The sequence below is a fragment of the Podarcis bocagei genome (assembly GCF_964188305.1).
Source record: "Podarcis bocagei genome assembly, chromosome: 13".
Classification (NCBI taxonomy): Eukaryota; Metazoa; Chordata; class Lepidosauria; order Squamata; family Lacertidae; genus Podarcis; species Podarcis bocagei.
Window position 1 is genome coordinate 4,919,501 of NC_138138.1, and position 19,663 is coordinate 4,939,163.

General features: G+C 45.0%; 1 protein-coding gene and 1 long non-coding RNA gene across 4 annotated transcripts in view; one reads left to right on the forward strand and one right to left on the reverse strand.

The window, feature by feature from the left end:
- Nucleotides 1-1,955: 1,955 nt before the first annotated feature.
- LOC308571461 lies at nucleotides 1,956-18,065 on the reverse strand. Its single transcript, XR_014001459.1, has 3 exons — nucleotides 17,778-18,065; nucleotides 15,660-15,694; nucleotides 1,956-2,226 (listed from the first exon to the last, which is right to left on the reverse strand). It is a non-coding gene; the product is annotated as an uncharacterized lncRNA (long non-coding RNA).
- The window catches only part of RECK (reversion inducing cysteine rich protein with kazal motifs), a gene marked incomplete at its 5' end in the record, with an annotated part of 49,075 nt that continues 34,591 nt past the window's right edge, over nucleotides 5,180-19,663 (forward strand). Inside the window, 5 exons of one of the 3 annotated variants that reach the window (XM_081166183.1) lie at nucleotides 5,180-5,297; nucleotides 12,923-12,981; nucleotides 15,078-15,152; nucleotides 16,668-16,704; nucleotides 17,652-17,737. In XM_081166183.1, coding sequence (XP_081022309.1) covers nucleotides 5,180-5,297; nucleotides 12,923-12,981; nucleotides 15,078-15,152; nucleotides 16,668-16,704; nucleotides 17,652-17,737 — 375 coding nt within the window. Of the gene's footprint in view, nucleotides 5,298-12,922; nucleotides 12,982-15,077; nucleotides 15,153-16,667; nucleotides 16,705-17,651; nucleotides 17,738-19,663 lie in introns of those variants that run through there. The other 2 variants (XM_081166184.1, XM_081166185.1) reach the window with 2 other exon arrangements.

Sequence of the window (19,663 nt, forward strand, 5' to 3'; positions counted from 1 at the left end):
AGGGCCCTTTGAACAGCAGTCCGCAGCATGTAGTATCACAAACATCTATTTAAATTCCCCTACAGTTTAAAAAACGGATTGTCCTGCAGGGTGGGGGTGCTGTTCAAGGAGAAAATATCTATAGTCCTCCTGTTCTGAACGACCATTATTTGAATTCCGAGCTTAGATCTGTTGACTTTTATAAGCACTTTGATTTGACAAAAATGGAGGTGCTGGTTGGGAATAGAATTTAGTTGTTCATGGTGTCTTGAACTAATTAACATCTGTCCAAACAGGTATATTTCGTAAAATATCCTGAGTCTAAAAATAGATAACCTGCTAGAGCTGACAGAAAAGTTTTGAAATAATTGCATTACCTGGGGGACATCAAAATTTTAATATTATTACCGCTTCAGTATATTCATTTTTAGGGAGCTATACAGTTGCCACTTCCCACAGCAATCCTAAATTATGCTAAACAGAATGATTTGCATTGTGCATCCTATCCATTGTGCATACTAGTCAATCTTGGATATGCTGTATCCTCTCATTATTTCCTGCATCACATTGGCCACATGTCTTGGGTATAAGACTGATAGGCTGAACTTCAAGCATTGCTCTACCCCATGTAGCTTAATGGCACATGCCTTATTTTCCTAGATAAGGCTCTTCTCTTATTTCTACCCAGCCTTGATTGCTGTTCTAATTGGCTCAGAAGCAAACATAACTGCACAGCTTTCAGAAACTTAATAGTGGAAGAAGTTGTATGGGTTGGGTCTTAAACACAAGAAGGGAAGGGACCTTAGGAAATGAATTGTAATGTACTAGTCTTGCCAACAAAGGTCCATATAGTAAAAGCTATGGTTTTCCCAGTAGTAATGTATGGAAGTGAAAGCTGGACCATAAAGAAGGCTGATCGCAGAAGAATTGATGCTTTTGAATTATGGTGCTGGATGAGACTCTTGAGAGTCCCATGGACTGCAAGAAGATCAAACGTATCCGTTCATAAGGAAATCAGCCCTGAGTGCTCACTGGAAGGACAGATCCTGAAGCTGAGGCTCCAATACTTTGGCCACCTCATGAGAAGAGAAGACTCACTAGAAAAGACCCTGATGTTGGGAAAGATGGAGGGCACAAGGAGAAGGGGACGACGGAGGACGAGATGGTTGGATAGTGTTCTCGAGGCTACCAGCATGAATTTGACCAAACTCTGGGAGGCAGTGGAAAACAGAAGTGCCTGGCGTGCTCTGGTCCATGGGGTCACAAAGAGTCGGACACAACTAAACGAATAAACAACAAATCTTTAATAGCTCATAGAAATCTCAAGCAAAGAGCATACAGCCATGGTTTAATAATGGATGCACTGCTATGTGCCAGAGTGGTGGTGAAACTCAGCTCTGTCTCATCTGAGGTGAGAAAGGCTCCCAGGTTCTTGACATGGATGCAGCAGTGGGCTAGATAAGGGCCACTAAGCTGAGATCGAATCCTATGGACTTGGGTACCTCTGCCAGCCCTACAGGGAAACATAACCATTGTAGTGTCCACTGGAAAAAGTTTCCTGACTAAAGGATTTGCTAGTAACTTCCTGATAACATGCATATTGGATAATTGTATGGTAGAAAGAGATCTAGAACAATGCTGAATTTTTCTAGGTTTACGGCATAATGCCGTGCCAGTGTTTGCGTCTGGTTCTGGAGAGGAGGGCTTTGATTTCCACTCACATCAAAGTACGCCTGGTTCCTATCTCTTGGTGTGTAGGTATACCCTGTGTTTTTTCCAGGGGGGGGGATGCAGGGGAACACATACCCCTAAACATTTTGTGAATCTTTGTACTTTTGTCCATTTACTGTATTTATTTCCCCCGATCTGAACTATAAAATGGTGACTTTCTTGAGTCAAAATGAGAGTACCCCTAAACATTTTTTAAAGGAAAACAAAAAAGCCCTGGGTATACATGCTTAGTTATTGTTGGAATCTGTCTATCTTGAGAGACAAAGTCAAACTGCTGTGTTAGCGGCACTGAAGTGGCTTTCCGTGGTGTGCAAGCCTGGGAAGTGTGTATGGAGGTCCTGGGCTGTTCAGACTGCAAGACGTGGTCCAAAGGAAAGCCAAGCAATATGTTTGTCACCAGCTTGGCGGCAGGAGTTGCTGGAAGTAGGCGTACAAGGCTCCATCCAGCTGTCTTGGGGGCTCCACTCTAGATTTCTTAGGGTTTACTCCTTAGCCTTTTCTTCTACCTAAGATATCCTGTAAAGCAGAGGAGATTTGGGAGTTTTTCTCCTCTTAGATGGCCTATCTTCTCAGGTTGACAAGCCCCATCTGCCCTCACTTTGTCTGCTCAATCTTCTAGAGCCCGTCTTTGCATGCAGGTGAAGTCCCTAACTCACTGAGGGTTTGAGGCCCATTGGCTACCCTCACCTGGTTTAGTAGTTGAAATAATAATAATAATAATAATAATAATAATAATAATAATAATTTATTTATACTGTGGGAGGCAGTGGAAGACAGAAGTACCTGGCGTGCTCTGGTCCATGGGGTCACGAAGAGTCAGACACGACTAAACGACTGAACAACAACAACATTTATACCCCACCCATCTGGCTGGGTTTCCCCAGCAACTCTGGGCGGCTTCCAACAAAATATTAAAATACAATAGTCTATCAAACATTAAAAGCTTTCTTAAACAGGGCTGCTTTCAGATGTCTTCTAAAAGTCTGGTGGTAGTTTTTCTCTTTGACATCTAGTGGGAGGGCGTTCCACAGGGCGGGTGCCACTACCGAGAAGGTCCTCTGCCTGCTTCCCTATAACTTGGCTTCAAGGGAACAGCCAGAAGGACCTCGGTGCTGGACCTCAGTGTCCGGGCTGAACGATGGGGGTGGAGACGCTCCTTCAGGTATACTGGACCAAGGCCATTTTTGTTCCTAGGGTGCAGGGACACAATGTGGAGCAGCAGCAGGCTTCACCATTGCTGCTAACGGGCCACAACTACTGCAGGCAAGAGTCTGTCTTAGCCTAAAGGCAATGCTTACTGGAACAATGGGAATGCACAACTGAATTTACCTGCTCCATTCTTTTATTTATGCTAGCCCCATCCCTGGTATGCGTATCTAGCATTTAAAGAGCATTGAAACTGCCCTACATATCAGTGCAGTGAAAGAGGTGGTGCCAGCAGGTCTAGGCATGCTGACCTTGGTTGGCACCATTGCCAACATGTCTGCATGTAGTAGTAGCAGTCCCAGTAGAGGTGGGAGCACCACTCCTGCGTGCATGGCGCTGCTAGGGGAACCATTTTAATTCTGCTCCCCATCATAACAATGGCTATTTGTAAGCAACAACTGTGTTGACGATTGGTGACTTTGGTTGGTTTTACTAGTTTGGAAGGTGGCATTCATTGGAAATCTGTTCAGAAGCTGATGTTCTGGGCCAACCCGTTCTGTTCCACATGCCCTGTGGAATGCCCTCCCATCAGATGTCAAAGAGATAAATAGTGACCTGACATTCAGAAGACATCTTAAGGCAGCCCTGTTCAGGGAAGTTTTTAATATGTAACGCTGTACTGTTTTTAAAACTGATTGGGAGCCGCCCAGGGTGGCTGGGGAAACTCAGCCAGATGGGCGGGGTATAAATAATAAATTATTATTATTATTATTATTATTATTATTATTATTATTATTATTATTATTGGTCCTGATTAGAAATGGGTTTAAAAAGTACAATGCAGTGGTATCTCAGGTTACATACGCTTCAGGTTACAGACACTTCAGGTTACAGACCCAGAAATAGTACCTCGGCTTAAGAACTTTGCTTCAGGATGAGAACAGAAATCGTGCTCCGGCGGCGTGGCAGCAGCGGGAGGCCCCATTAGCTAAAGTGGTGCTTCAGGTTAAGAACGGTTTCAGGTTAAGAATGGACCTCCGGAACGAATTAAGTAGTACTTAACCTGAGATACCACTGTATATTGGAATGGTTTCTGATTGAAAATACTGTTTCCAAGTGCCTCTGAGGCAGCCTGCCATTTTGGCATCAGTTTTATTTATAAATAAATTTATCTGCCTTTTTTACACCATACTGGTAAGAATGCAGCATTGCAATAGGAGTAAGGGGGGAAATCATCTGGAGGAATTGGACTGGCTCTTTCATATGCTCAGTGTTGCTCTCTCCCTCTGGGTTACAAATCCTTGTGCAGAGGCACACATTCATCCATTTCCAAAGAACATATGCAAACAGCTGAATGTTACCATCAACCCAAGAAGCCTCTTTAAGGAACACAGGACCTGGCGGAGGCAGCAACAACCCACTGATGAACTCTCTTGGCAGGAGGCAAACCATATTTATGCCCAAGCGCCCGGGCGGCGTAACTGATTTTTCATTGTGAAGAAAGACCTCCTTGTTCCAGACGGCTTTTGGGAACGGACTGCTTTTAATGAGGAGCTGCTGTTTTGGTTGCCATTGTCTGCAAGCTTTTAATAGATCCCAGAGAGAGATAGATAGATAGATAGATAGATAGATAGATAGATAGATAGATAGATAGATAGATAGATGATAGATAGATGATAGATAGATAGATGATAGATAGATAGATAGATAGATAGATAGATAGATAGATAGATAGATGATAGATAGATGATAGATAGATAGATGATAGATAGATAGATGATAGATAGATAGATAGATAGATAGATAGATAGATAGATAGATAGATTTAATTCTGTCAATGTTTAATTGCTTTTTAATGACAAACACGCCCCCCTGATTTTTAGGTGTTCTTATTTTGTCTGTAATCTGTCTTGATTCCCTGTCAGCGATAAAGGCGGAGTATAAATAAATATATAACACTAATGAGTTAAACTGCCAGGATTACACGCGGTTTGATTTCTATCAACGCTCAATTGTTGTTGTTTTTTTTAGCGATTGTTTTATTTTCCATGTTTCCAGCCGTTCTTCTTTCTATCCGTAACCCGCCTTGAGCCCCCGTGGGAGAAAAAGGCGGCTTCGGACTCCATTCCGGGATCCTCTCAGCCGCCGCCCTTCCTCCGAGGGCCCCTCCCGCCCCCTCAGTCGGCCGACGGGTCTCCCTCGCCCGCCCCGCCCCTCCCGGCGCCATCCCCGGCCCCCCCCCCGACGAGCGCCAGCCAGCCAATGGGGAGCCGCGCTGGGCGGGCGGGCGGACGGACGGCGGCGGCGCGGCGGGGACCGGGCGATGGCGGCGCTGACTGGCCCTGGGCGGCCGCCGCGGCGGGGCGATGGCGGGGCCCGCGGGACCCTCGTCGCGGCCCTCGCGCTGCTGCTGCTGCTGCCGCTGCCGCCGGGCGTGGCGGGTGAGTAACGGTCTTGGCGGCGGGGCGGAGCGAGGCGGCGGCGGGCGAAGCCTGGGCCGCCCCACCCCCGCCGGGCAGCGGACGGAGCGAGGCGGGCGGGCAGGCGAGTGGGCTCCGGCCGGGGGGCCCTCGAGGGGGGGAGGGAGGGGAGGGAGGACCGGGCGGCCGCGCGTGCTCCCTTTTAAAAATAAGAATTAGAAATCTCAGCGCTGCACTGTGGAGAGAAAGGAAGAGCAGGCAGACCTGTTCGTCACAGACACATAGGACACGTGTCAGAAGAACGCAACGTGAGAAGAGTCCTTCAGGGTCAGGCCACTGGGAAGCCTGCAAGAGGGAGCGGAGCCCAAGAGCCCCCTCGCTGCCCTCCCGCCATCCCTGACAGCCTCCTCCTCCTCCATGATTTGGTCCAATCTTGCATTAAAAGCATCCAGGCGGCTGGCTGTCGTTCTCTCCTGCGGGAGTGAGTTCCATAGTTTGTGCGCTGCATGAAGAAGCCCTTTCTTTTATCTCTTCTCCCCGCATTCAGCTCCTGGGATGCCCCTGAGTTCTCCTGTCATGAGAGACGGGAGAAAAGTTTCCTCTTTCTCCGTGCCCTGCATAATTTCATGAACTTCTCCCATGTCTCCTCTTGCTCGCATTTTCTCTGAACATATGTGACCATTTAAGCAGGGCAGGGCGCAGCTGAGCCTCCGGTTTGAACAAAGGGCCTTTTTGCGCTCCTGAAGGGTGCAGTCAGGGAACAAATCCCCCATTAGGACGCTGACAGGACAGGGAGGAAAGGGTGAGCTTCTCCCACTCTGGTGTGGATCATGCAGACATCCTTTTGCATTTAACACATGTTGTGTGATGCAAAGCCGTTGAACTTTCTGGTGTCTTGCTGTTCAGTTTTATATTGCAGCCTTCCTTTGAAGTTCCTTTGTTCCAGTTAGGGAACCTTAGAGTCAGATACAGAGTGTTCTTGGAAATGTTCTTGGAGGTTGAAATGTTACCTTATGATGTAGCACACATATTCTCCTGGCTCATTTTGATTCAGTTTTCTTTTACTTCAATGCCCTTAGGAAGCAGTTGAGAAATCTAGAGTTTCAATGTACAGTCGTACTTTGGTTCTCGAACAGAATGCGTTCTGGGAGTCCGTTCGACTCCTGAAACTGTTCAAAAACCAAGCGTGGCTTCCAATTGGCTGCAGGAGCTTCCTGTAGCCAATTGGAAGTTGTGGAAGCCACGCTGGATGTTTGGCTTCTGAAAATCGTTTGAAAACCGGAACACTTCCAGATTTGATCGTTCGGGAGCTGGTTTGTTTGGGAGCCAAGGCATTTGAGATCCAGGGTACGACACTAACTTATTGGGCAGTAGGTGTTCCACCCCAATGAAGAACTCAGATTGTATTTGATATTTGTATTTGTGTGTTTTTAGATTTATTATTATTTTACTTGGGGGGGTTATTCTACTAATGCATATTAATTGCACAATTATGGTACCCATATTGCTGTGGGGCATGCTGTGCCTGTGATACAAGTAACTCCACTTTTTTATATCCATATTGCTAGGAAAGAGAACTGAAAGAGATACTTGTGTGTCACAGCCCTGCAGTGTAGTCCAGTGCTGAGCTCCTGGCATTTTGCTTTCCTCCCCAGGAAAATGCAGTTGAGAAGCATGCCTCTGAAACTGTAGCATTCATGCTGGGGTGGTGGTAAAACAGGTGATTAATTGCTTTTCCATCCATGGGGAAAATTATGAAAACTTGTGAGCGGGCAGGTGCATGGAATGTGTTTGCCAAAACAACCATGGGGGGGGGGGAGTCTTAATCCCTCATCCCCCAGTGCTTCTAATTTACGTAGTCAATTCTCCAGCCCTCATCTGCATTTCTCCTAAAAACAAAAAGGCAAAACAACAGTGGGCAGTTTGAGCTTATGTGTTGTTTAAATTTTCTACTCCATTTCATCGGGTCTCCAGCCATACTGTCCCCCTCCCCCAAGCACAAACCAGAGGTCTTGACAGAAGTTTGCTTAGTTCAGTTGCTCCCTCTCAGCCCAAATCCAGTGCCCAGTGGCATCCAGAAATCTCATGCTCCATTTTTTTCTTTCTTTCATGGTACAGAAGATAAATTTTGAGAAAACAATTGTTACAACAGTAAACAACAAGTAACTTGTTCTGATAAAATTACAGACTCATGCCACGTGTTAAAGTTTCATTTGATTACTCTAGATCATGCCACATTTCCCATGAGTGCAGGGTAGATTCCTGCCACAGTCTGAACAGTTTATGTATTCAATAAACATTTGCCATATATTATGAAAGGAATATGGATTGTGTTTACCTTTGCTGCTCTCACATGGCATGTTAGTTTCTCAGCCAATGCTATTAACAGGGACGCGGACTTAGAAAAAATATTGGGGGGGCCCGGGAAAGCTCATGAATAATAAATAAGCTCATGAATATGCAAATAAAGTGGCTCCGGCCCTAAATAGGGCAAGCCACGCCCCCCCAGCCAGCCGATTGGCTGGCTGGGAGGTGTGGCCAGTCGGGATTCCCCTGTTCTCGCGGGATTTCCGGCAGTGCCTCCGATTAGGGCGCGCGGCTGGCTGGCTGGCGAAGGAGCAGGTGAGGAGGAGGCGGGCGACGGCGCTCTGCTGAAAGGGCGCCCGCCCGAGATTATTGGGGGGGCTGAGCCCCCCCAAAAAATTTTTTGAGGGGGCTCGAGCCCCCTCAAGCCCCATGGAGTCGGCGCCTATGGCTATTAACCATACTCCGTTATACCAAGAATCAATGTTCAGCCCATCACCAGTTTTCCAGCATCTAGCTATCTCCAGACGAGCAGCAGTCAATAGAAAGGCTAAGGGGTCATTTTTAGGATAATCATGAGCAGACAGGATAATCTCATGCTCCATTGACCTACCTGCAGTAACATACGTTGCACTGTTGTCCAAATGTAGCTTAAGAGTTTCACAAAAAGCACCCTCAAAACCTGCTTTCTGTTGCACAAAAGTACATGATGCTTGTTCATTTTTTGTTTCACCCCTACCTGATATCATGAAGCAAACTTTTAGGACAAAAAACCCCCACACCCTTCCTTATGGATTGACATTGACATGGCTTTAGCCATTTATCAGGTTTATTAATAAATGAAAGGAGAGTAGCCAACAAACAGGCCCACCAATTACTGTTCTGTTTTAACTCCAAAGCATGCCACCTGGCCCTGGAGCTTTTGCAGGATTTTGACTGATGGATCAATTGCTTAACCTCATTTCTCATAATGGGAAGCTTTTCAAGAGAGTCAAGAGGCTAATAAGAGGTATGGGTTGTAGGAAGATTTTGAAAATAATTAAAATTGACCAAAATGGTTCTCTGAAACCCAAAGCCCTCTGGCAATAGATGACAGGGTTCCAGGAGTGGGAGGCAGGTATTGGTTGCTGCCAAAAATTCCTGGCAGTCTCAAGGTTTTGTTTTGTTTTTTACATCTTATACTTCTTTACAGCTTATTCATACAATAATGGACATGTAGGCAGTGTAGTTTGCTCATATGATTAGTTCACAATCTGTCAAACCAGTCCATAGCAAGTCCCAGTAGCCAAATTTCAACATAAATTGGCCGCTCTCTGGTGAAGGTCCGCTACTATTTGTCTATACAATTCCATTGTTTGGGGAGAGTCAGTGATTCTGAGAAAAGTAGCCTCTGTTGCATTAGATCACCTAATTATTTTATTACCCTCTCTGACACTAAGCATTTTAGAGGGTAAATTCAGATGTGAATTTAAGTTTGATTCCTTTGGTAAGACCATGGTCTACTTGAAGGACAAGTGGTTGCTGTGAGTTTGCTTTTCTATCTCAATTACCTTTGGATTATTGACAATACCCAGCTATGTCTTCTTTATTGTTGACTTAGTGCAACATTCAGGTCTTTTGTGGGGTCTTGATTGTCAGTCCAAACATTCAGGTGAATGCTGATGGTTAACTTGGCTGTTTGTTCCAGAAAGCAGCCCTCTGATTCAGATCAGATTATTTGAAGGTCTGTAAGGATGACAGCAGGTGATAGGTAAATTACCACTGGCAAATACACATTGTGCAAAATTTGGGACAGTTCTAAAGCTCTTAAGTCTCAACACCAATGCAAACAATAGTGTCTCACAGGCTGGAAGTTCTGTCTTTCATCTTGTACAGGACACCTGATACAGAGAATGCAGCATACCAATTCAAGAACATAGTATTTTTTTGTGTGTGTGTGTGTGTGTGTGTGTCAGTGTGTGTCATAATCTATAAGCAAAGTTCCAGGCTCACATCCTTAAATGCACACAGCCTGCCACATAATTTAGTCTGTCTGTTCCAGAAATATTGTTATTTTCCCTGTCTTTGTCTTCAAAGACACTGCCATTTGACATTTGTGGATTCACTACTGTATGGTTCAATGTTATATACTTTTAGGTGGGAGTTGAGAGTTCATATGGTTCCAAGTATTGATAGGCCCACCAGTTAAGTGTTTTTGAGTCTATAGCCTTGGAAGCTACTTTGTTGCCTGCTTGAACTGGACATTCCTTTGGTGTGTGATCTCCCACATTTGGTAATCATCCTGAAGGATAACTTAATATAATACCAATCATAACTTGTTTTCAATTGTGCTATAAGATAAACAAACAAACAAAAAAACCTGTAGCAAATTAAATAACTGTTTTTAAAGGTTTAGAATTTTTTACTTAGTACTATTATTAAATTGGGATGCGGGTGGCGCTGTGGGTTAAACCACAGAGCCTAGCACTTGCCGATTAGGTCAGCGGTTTTAATCCCCGCGACAGGGTGAGCTCCCGTTTCTCGGTCCCTGCTCCTGCCAACCTAGCAGTTCAAAAGCACGTCAAAGTGCAAGTAGATAAATAGGTACCGCTCTGGCGGGAAGGTAAATGGCGTTTCCGTGCGCTGCTCTGGTTCACCAGAAGTGGCTTAGTCGTGCTGGCCACATGACTTGGAAGCTGTACGCTGGCTCCCTCGGCCAATAAAGCGAGATGAGCGCTGCAACCCCAGAGTCGGCCATGACTGGACCTAATGGTCAGGGGTCCCTTTACCTTTATTATTAAATTTATTACCTGCTCTTCACCAGCAGGTCCTCAGTATTAAAAACAGTTAAAACAACAGACACAGGAACAGAGTGGGTCATGAAAACACATGTATTACGTGCCACGTGGCAGGTCTTCAACATTCACAGCTATCTAGTGAAGATGCCGGACATACCTTTGTAGGGAGGGAATTCCACATATTCGGGACTGCCAGAGAGAATGTTGGCTCCTTCTTCACTAATGTGGGCAGAGGGATTACCAAGAGTGCCCCCCTTGATTTGTAACACCTGAGAGGGTCTATAGAGAAGGAGGTGCTCTCAGATTTCTGGTGCCTATGTCTTTTAGAAATGTTAGCACTAGTGTGAGCACCTTGAATTGTTTTTTTTTTTAAATCATATTTATTGAAGTTTCCAAAACTCAAAAAAGAAAAAACAAAAGAAAAAGAAAAAATAAACCTTTACAATTGAAGCCTTACTTTCACTGACGTCTTTCCAGGACTCCCCCATCCCCCTCCCTATTGTATTCCACTTTCATTAATTTGGTTCCACAAGTTCTTACTCCCAATTTAAAACTTATTTTGTTTAACCCACTATTCAATTTAGTAATATAACCACTTTCCCTTTACATTCCACCATCCCTCATCATTAAAAGAAAGTTTTTCCCCCCAAGGTCCACCCCAATTTCCTTCCACGAATTCCCTTTTTTTGATAAACACGTCCAAACAAGGTAAAAAATATAAAAAGATTCAAAAAATAGTTATACACCCTTTGGATTCCAGATCTCCCCCCACCCTTCCCCGGTTTCAATTCCCCATGTCCATCAATCTATCTACTGTCAGCCTGGAGATCTCACGTCCATAGCCGTTTTTTTTTTCCCCAGTTCCACCTTGCCGGGTTTTTTTTTATTTTTATAATGTTTAACTTCAGACGCCCAGTCTTAAGGAGGCCCCTGACAGGCCTTTAGTTTTCCTTGGTCTTTCACCATAATATGGCTCCTCCCTTGTTCTTTCCAAGTCGCCATCAGTCCTTTGTTCTTTTTTCTCACTTTCTCAGGTTTCTTTTCCTGTTCCGCTGCAAAAACATTCTAATTCAAAAATTTGATACCTCTACAGGGGTTGTTGTTAGTTCAGGAACAAAAACTTGCGTCCAGTCCCTTCCATTCTTCAATAGATGATTCTATTGTCTCCTTTAATATAAACACCTCTGTAGACAAAATACTGTTTCGTTTTTGCAGCTTTCCCAGAAGATAACAAGTCCTGTGCGATTCCAAGAGTATTTTTCCACTTACGAGCATTCTTGTAATGTCCCAAAGCCCCTCTAGGGGGATTATAGTAACTTTGTTTCCTCAAATCCAAAAGTCAAATTGTTATTCCTTATTTTCGACAGTTTATATCCAAATTGTAACAAAACTAACCAGCAAAGTCCTCATAGCAAAGTCCTCTTTATATTCTCCAACTTTGACAGCTACTTTGACAGCTGTCAAAGTCTCTGTCTCTCTTCGCCAGGCCCTCTCGCGGATCGCCCCGGTTCCCGGGGGGGGGGTTGCACTTTCACTCTCACCATCCACTCTTCTCCTCCAGCACAGTTCTTATAATTTCCCATCGTGGAATTAATGATTTTTATCAATAAACAGAAGCAAGCTCCTTTCTCGACCTTAGTTGCCAAATCCTTGTTTTAAAATGTCTACAATAGGGGGGAGACTGACTTCCTTTTTGGATCTCCCCCGCTCGTGCCGAATCCGAAAAAATATATATTTTTTTCTCCTTTTAAGTCCAATTTCCAAATTACTCACGGGTTGTTGTTTATAGTCCAAATTTTCAATAGAAGAAGTCAGCGCTCTCCGTCGAATGGCATGCGGCTTCGCTCGGCAGGGAAAGCAGAGGACTCATAGCACCACGCCACCCCCATCCCCCGCTCCGTAGCCTTTAAAAAGGCTCCTTCGCGGGTTGGGGGGGCGCTAACGGTGCCTGCCGAGTCAACCATGTCCACGGGCTCCTTGCCCGTGGTTTTTGAGGGTCCCCGCGTCGCCGGCGCGGTAGGACCCAACCCCTGCCGAGCAGGCTCCCTCCGGAGCTCGGAGGGAGTCCGCCATTCGGCGATGGCGCCAACCCGGAAGTGTGAGCACCTTGAATTGTGCCTGGAAACTGGCAGCCAGTTCTTTTAGAATGAGTGATATGAGTTATAAAGGGAACCCCAACTCGTACTCTGGCCACCACATTTTGAACCAGTTGAAGTTACTGAGTAGTTTGCAAGGGCAGCCCCATGTTGCTGCTTATTGACACTAAAAAGGAGCCAGACTGGTCTTTGCAGAAGCCATGCTGGTTCTTCGGCAAACATGTTCTTCTGTATGCTTGGTAATTTTATCTTCAATAATGCTTTCCACCAGATTTTCCAGAACAGATGTCAACCTAGCCAGATATTTTAAAAAATGAGGTTATGTAGCTCACTTGCCAATCCTAAGGTACAATAGGCGGTTTTAGGAGCAAACTACATATTTGAATGGCAAAAAATAGTTACACTTCATCAGAGTACTTTGAGAGCACCAGTATTTTACTGATGTTGACAGATTTATTTTTCCTTATAGGTGCATCATGTTGTTACCTTGCAAAGGGTAACTTAATGTGTCGCGATGTTTGTGAACAGGTATGTTGGTTCTGAACCTGCACCACATTTGAACCTGTATATCCATAGGGCCTGTATCAGGGGTAGGGAACCTTGGGACCAGGGCAGAAAGCAGCTCTCTGAGCCTGTCTATCTAGCCCCAGGCACACACCCCAGGCCACAAGCCTGCACCCCTCACCCTGAGTGCTGACTGGAATGTGTCATTGACTGTCAGGGAACTGCCATCAGTGCCGGAGGGAGAGAGCAAAAGCCAGAGGGATTCCAGAGAGCGTCCAGGGATCGGGAAAAGCAGCCCATCTTCTGGGGAAGAGAATTAGCGTAGCATCAGTGGAGAAGGGGGGCAGATGGGGGAAGTGGCGAGGCGGTCCCATGACTCCTTGCCTGGGACCAGCGGGGAGAGTAGGGGTCCTCCGTTGCCCATGCCCTCCTTGCGTAGAAGGCTTTCGCGCAGAGAGAGTAGGAGGAGACTAGGCGTCAAAGAGCTTCTTTGCTGGAAGAAGTTTAAGAAACGCCCACTGACGGATTCTGCCAGCGATTGAGACAGCCATGGGTGAGTGGCTGTCTGGACAGAAAAGGTTCACTTTTGCAACCCAGCCAGGTGTTTGCACCCAGCCGGGGAGATAAGCACCGGCTTACGCACGAGCAACCCCTAGAACCATTACATTGACAATGCCCTTTTCTTGCCTGGGCAGAGAATAGAAGGGTGTGTGAGCGTGTGCAGATAGTAGCCTACTGTAGAAAGGTAAATTTTACATTAATTGCTCTGCCCGCATTTGCCTCTGACCCTGCCCTCCACTGACATGTGGCCCCCAGAAGGTTCCCAGAGGGAAACCTTGGGCTGAAAAGGTTCCCCACCCCTGGTCTATAGCCATGTGAGAGAAGTATATTAAAATTATGTATGCCACTTTCATCCTGACCTTGAAGCAGTTCCTTTAGTGTTGTAAGAATGTGCTGTCATGAATACATTTTGACTTGTAAGGCTGTGATAGGCTTCCTAACATATCAATATATGCGGAGTCACATTTGTTGCCATCCTACCTATGAGCCTAATTTGTAGGGCCAAGTTGTTTATGACTGAGAAAATTCTATTTTCAATTTAGATAATGCACACCCTGCCTGATCTTTGAAAGTCAGCCACATCTCATCGTAATATGTTTAGGTTTGATAGGCTGAAACTTGGAAGCCCTAAGGAGATAAATCTGTAAGGACAGTATTCAACTAAATAAAATAGATCCACTAGTGCAAGGATTTTTGATTGCACAAGGGAACTCCCTCTCCTCTCCCTGTGTGTCTGTTCTGGAATTCCCCCAACCTACCAGAGCAGATTTGGGGAGGGAGGGCTGGGAGAGGGAAACTGAAGTTGCAAAAGTAAAAATTATTGTGATATCAGATCTGTTTAGTTGGATGCCTGTTTAGTTGGATGCCACCCTAAGAGTGCTTTTATATACAGTGGTGTCCCGCAAGACGAATAACTCGCTAGACGAAAGAGTTTTCCGTTTTGGAGGTGCTTCGCAAGACGAAAATGTCTTGCGAGTTCCTGCGGCCCCCCCTTTTTTCTAAGCCACTAAGCCGCTTAACAGCTGATCCGATAAACTGATAAACCGCTAATAGCGCTAATCCGCTAATCTGTCAATGGGCTTGTTTCGCAAGACAAAAAAACCACTAGACGAAGAGAATCACAGAACGGATTCTTTTCGTCTTGCGAGGCACCACTGTACAAACCAATAATAAGTAGTGCAAATATCATAAGATAAACATTATTTTGGTGCCATGCCTTTCCCGAAGAACCTTGGAAGTTGTAGTTTGATGATGGTGCTTAACTCTCCCAGGTCCCAGAGCTCTGGTTTGTGTTTTTTTTTTTAAATACAAAACAAAGACTTAAAGTGGTTTAAGAAATAAAAAGAGGGTTGCAATCTGGTAGGTTCAGACATTAGATTCCCATAGTGCATGACTATTTCATCATTATAGAAACTAAGGACAACTCCAAAAAGGAGTATTCTGTTGCTCAAAATCAAATTCCACTTAGCTTCATGGGTTTTCTAAGTAAAGATAATTAAGTTTTGTGGTACAAAAGTGATTTTTCTAATTATGCTTTCTTTTAAAAATGCTTTTGACAGATTTTGACATCAAAGAGTGATTCTCATTTGAAACACCTATTGCAACGTGCACCTGAATATTGTCCAGAATCAATGGTTTGTATAATTGTGTTTGGTAAAACATACGACCATTTTCGGCCTGAGGGCTCAGTTTCCTCATGGGAAGCCTTCTGGGAGCCACGTGCCAGTAGGAAATGGGACTGGATCCAAAAGGTGGCAGACCAGTAGAAAAGCTGGATAGAGTCACAGCCTCTCTCCCCGCCTTTTCTCCTTCCTTTCCTTTCCTTTCCTTTCCTTTCCTTTCCTTTCCTTTCCTACCTCTTCCCCCTTCCCCCTTCCCCCTTCTCTTTCTTTCTTTCTTTCTTTCTTTCTTTCTTTCTTTCTCCTCTCTTTTCTCTTCCCTGTCCCTCCGCAGTTGTCTCCCCTCACATCACTAAGGTTTTTAAAAAGCTCCCCTTGGCCTCAGTGGAAGCTTTCTAAAAGGCTAATTGCTGGTTCCAGCTAAGAGAACAACCTGAGCAGATGCATATAAGCAAACTTGTGCTTTCTACTTTCCCCTCCTGTTATAGCCTGCTGTGAGCTCTAATGACAGAATTGCCTTACCTTGAAAATGGTACGCTGTTGCTTCTTCGGCTCTGCTTTCCTAGGGAGAGAGAAATTATATCACAACGCAGTGCAAAGCTACTAAAAAGCATGCTGCGTCCTCCCAGAATACACAAGTCACTTGTGTTTCCACCCTCTGGTTCCAAGGGAGAATCAGAGGAAGTTGTTCTTAAAAAGATGGCTGCTGATTTAACAAACCATCCAGTGCTTTAGTACAACATTTGAAACTTCGGTAAATGGTACTATCTCCCAACTCGGCACATTTGAAAATGAATTTCAGAGGTTGAGAACAGACACAATTCTGGTGCAGGCATATCTGCCTTGCAGAGCACTAATAAATCCTTACAGGGGAAAGTGGCAAATTTGGATTTTAGGGATGCCTTAGCAAGCAGAACAAGGCCACTCTGGCCTTTTGCTTTCTAAGTCTTCCCTATTACTCTGTGGCAGGAAACCTGTGCCACTATGGCTCTGGTTGTTTAGCATGCCTACCTTGATCTGGAATTCCTCAAAACACATGCCTTCAGGATGATATGTTACACACATTGAAGGGCAATGTGTGATCAGGGGCATTTATTAACAGAATAACAGAAAGTGTGGTTTGGTTCTGCTCTTCCTCATCTTGTCCTTAGGATGGTTAAACCCCTCCACTTTCTGTAGATCGAAGACAGAAACTAATTCTGTTGCACTGCTGCTGTGTCCCGCTGCCTCAGTCAGGTGCTCAGCCATTTGCCCTTTTGCAGGTACTGCTCAGGAAATAGTAACAAATGAAACAAGTCTGCCAAAGTCCTGGTCCCAAGCACTATGATATCCAAAACTGAATACTCTAGATGAGGTCACCTGATAATTCGTTATTTGTGCAAGATCATCTTGTTGCATTTAAAAGTGATAATCTGCTACATACAAATGTTTATTTTGATCTTATTTATTTATTTATTAAGTGCCTGCCATCCCACATGGTCAACTTAGTAATTATACTCATTTATAAAATACAATTATTCTTTTTTTCAGGGAGAAGTTTGGGACTGTATAAATTCCTCTTTGCCAGGTAAGAGACAATACTATATTTAGGCTGCAATCCTATAGACACTTAACTGGGAGTAAATACCATTGAATTCATTCAGGGGTTACTTCTGGGTAGATATGCATAGATACTTCTGGGTAGATATGCTCTGTTAATTTATTATAATGTACTAAGAGTATATGAATATCAGGGACGTGGGTGGCACTGTGGATTAAACCACAAAGCCTAGGGCTTGCCAATCAGAAGGTTGGCGGTTCGAATCCCCGCGACGGGGTGAGCTCCCGTTGCTCAGTCCCTGCTCCTGCCAACCTAGCAGTTCGAAAGCACATCATAATGCAAGTAGATAAATAGGTACCACTCCGGTGGGAAAGTAAACGGCGTTTCCGTGCACTGCTCTGGTTCGCCAGAAGTGGCTTAGTCATGCTGGCCACATGACCCAGAAGCTGTACACCGGCTCCCTTGGCCAGTAAAGCAAGATGAGCGCCGCAACCCCAGAGTCATCCACAACTGGACCTAATGGTCAGGGGTCCCTTTGCCTTTTTAAGAGTATATGATCCACATGCAGGGTGGGATCAGTATAGGACTCAGGGGGAAAATGATCCTAACTTATTTAGACGTAATTATGTTCTTTTAACTGTAAAAGAATTTAAAATAAAATATGTTTTAAAAAATATTTATCTGGACAGTCATGCATGACTAAAACATTCTACCAGACCCTCCAAGAAGTATTGGCATACTGTACATGCATTGTTGCAAAAAGAAATGAAGTCAAGTTTATACTTTTTCAATTACATATCTGTTTGCACAAATACGGCTGAATAAGATGTTTCTTAACTGACCACACAGCCCTCCTAGCAGGAAACGTGAACAAACCTCTGCAGCTGAGCAGCACTTCCCTCTGTGTTGTCTGCTAAGCATAGGATACAGCCCTCCAATGCACCCTGCAGTGATAATTTTATTTTTCTTTAAAGGTGTTTTGAAGAAATCTGATGGCTGGGTTGGCCTAGGTTGCTGTGAGTTAGCCATTGTTGTAGAATGTCGCCAAGCATGTAAACAGGTAGGAATTTATTTTTTATGCAGCATGAATAAAGTAAGACATACCTTTTTTTTGGTTGAAAGTATGATTGGCTGTAAGAGAAGGGTCCTTCACAGTGGCCACACCCAGAATGTGCAATATATTTCAGCGGGATGTTGATTGCTGTCTTCTGCTGTTAGTTGAAGACTTTTCAGCAAGCCTTTGTCTTGCTGGGCAGATAATGTTTTCTGTGGTGAACTTTGTTTTTATTTGTTGAAGCTATCTCAATTTTAAATTATTACTTTATAATGAGATTGTGTTATTTTAACTGATGATGAAATATGAAGTCTCAGATAACTAAAATATATGTTTCCCCTACTTGCATTATTCTCCTATGTTTGCTGTCTGCTAGGGAGCAGTGGAGTGGAGCTGCTTTTTATGTATCCCTCCATACAATCCTGTGCGTATACCTCGCTTAAAAACAATTAAAACCCTCTATGAAGCACAGCTGGGGGCCTTTGGCCCCTGGGAATGAATAGGCCTACAAGGAGGTCTTCCAGGTCTCACAGCCAAGATGGTCTCTCTTGACTCAGAAGTTAACACTCTGATAGTACGCCACATAAGAGCTAATAATTAGCAGCAAAATCAACAAGCAACTCAGACACAACTGCAGCTAATGCTTCCCAAATGCTTGAGTAAACATCTTTATATTAAGTGGGCCCCATGGCGAGACCGACCAATGACAGTGCCAACTGAGACTCCAAGGGAAGGGGCTTCTATAGTTGGAATGCTATAGTGCAGGGGTCTGCAACCCGCGGCTCCGGAGCCGCATGTGGCTCTTTTACACCTTTGCCGTGGCTCCGGGGCGGATACTAGCGAGGGGAGGGGGCGCATTGTGCGCCCCGACACTCTCCACTGTGGCGGGCGCTGTACTGGCTGTGACGTCGCATGGGGGCGGTGTGTGCGTTAGTCACGCACCGTCCCAACGTCACCTTCCTGCCCGCCCGCTACATTGTAAGGGGCATGTACGCTGGTCACTGCATTGAAAGGGGGCATGTACGCTGGTCACTGTTTTGAAGGGGAGTGAAGAACACACACACACACACACACACACACACACACACACACACACAAAGGTAACTTGTTAATTTAACGTTTATTTCTATGAGGAGGAGTAATTCTGAGGGGTCAAACAAAGAAATAATAAAAATAAGTGACAAAAAAGTTATTTTTATAATGACGAGTTTTGCGGCTCCCAGTTTTTTTTTCTTTGGAAACGGGTCCAAGTGGCTCTTTTTGTCTTAAAGGTTGCAGACCCCTGCTATAGTGGAAGAGGCTTTCTCTTGCATCTCCACATAATATTCATCTCACGTGGGTGAGATACAGAGGAGAGTCTTCCTTCCACAAGATTTTAAATTCCAAGGGAGGTGCTCCCTCAAATATTGAGGTCCCAAACCATGTACGGTTTTAAGCATCCTCACTGACCCACTGAATTGGGCTGGAAATGTACTGGCAGCCAGTTCAGCTCCTTTACATGATTCCTATAGAACCAGGGCCAGCCCACCCATGAGCTATGGCACCTTCCTCAAGCAGCAGAAACCCACACGGCAGCACCCCCACGGGCGCCCCTCCACTGCCAGTGGCACCAGATTCCGGTAAGATCTCACCAAAATCTTGTGAGATCTTGATGGAAGCGGCACTATGGCCTGGACTTTGTGGGTGCCCCTGTGCAACACATAGGGAGGCATCAGTGATGGCAGGGGAGTGGGGCAGTCCAGCAGAAGCTGGACTGGGGTGGCATGTTCCTCTTTCACCTCAAGTAGTGAAGTGAGATGCGCCACCGCTGTATACAGTGATCACACTAATAATCTAACTGCTGCATTTGCGCAAGCCCTGCGCAGAGTGAATTGAGGAAATCTCAGCAGGCATCACCAACAACTATGGCCAAGAATAGTCATAACTGGCAAA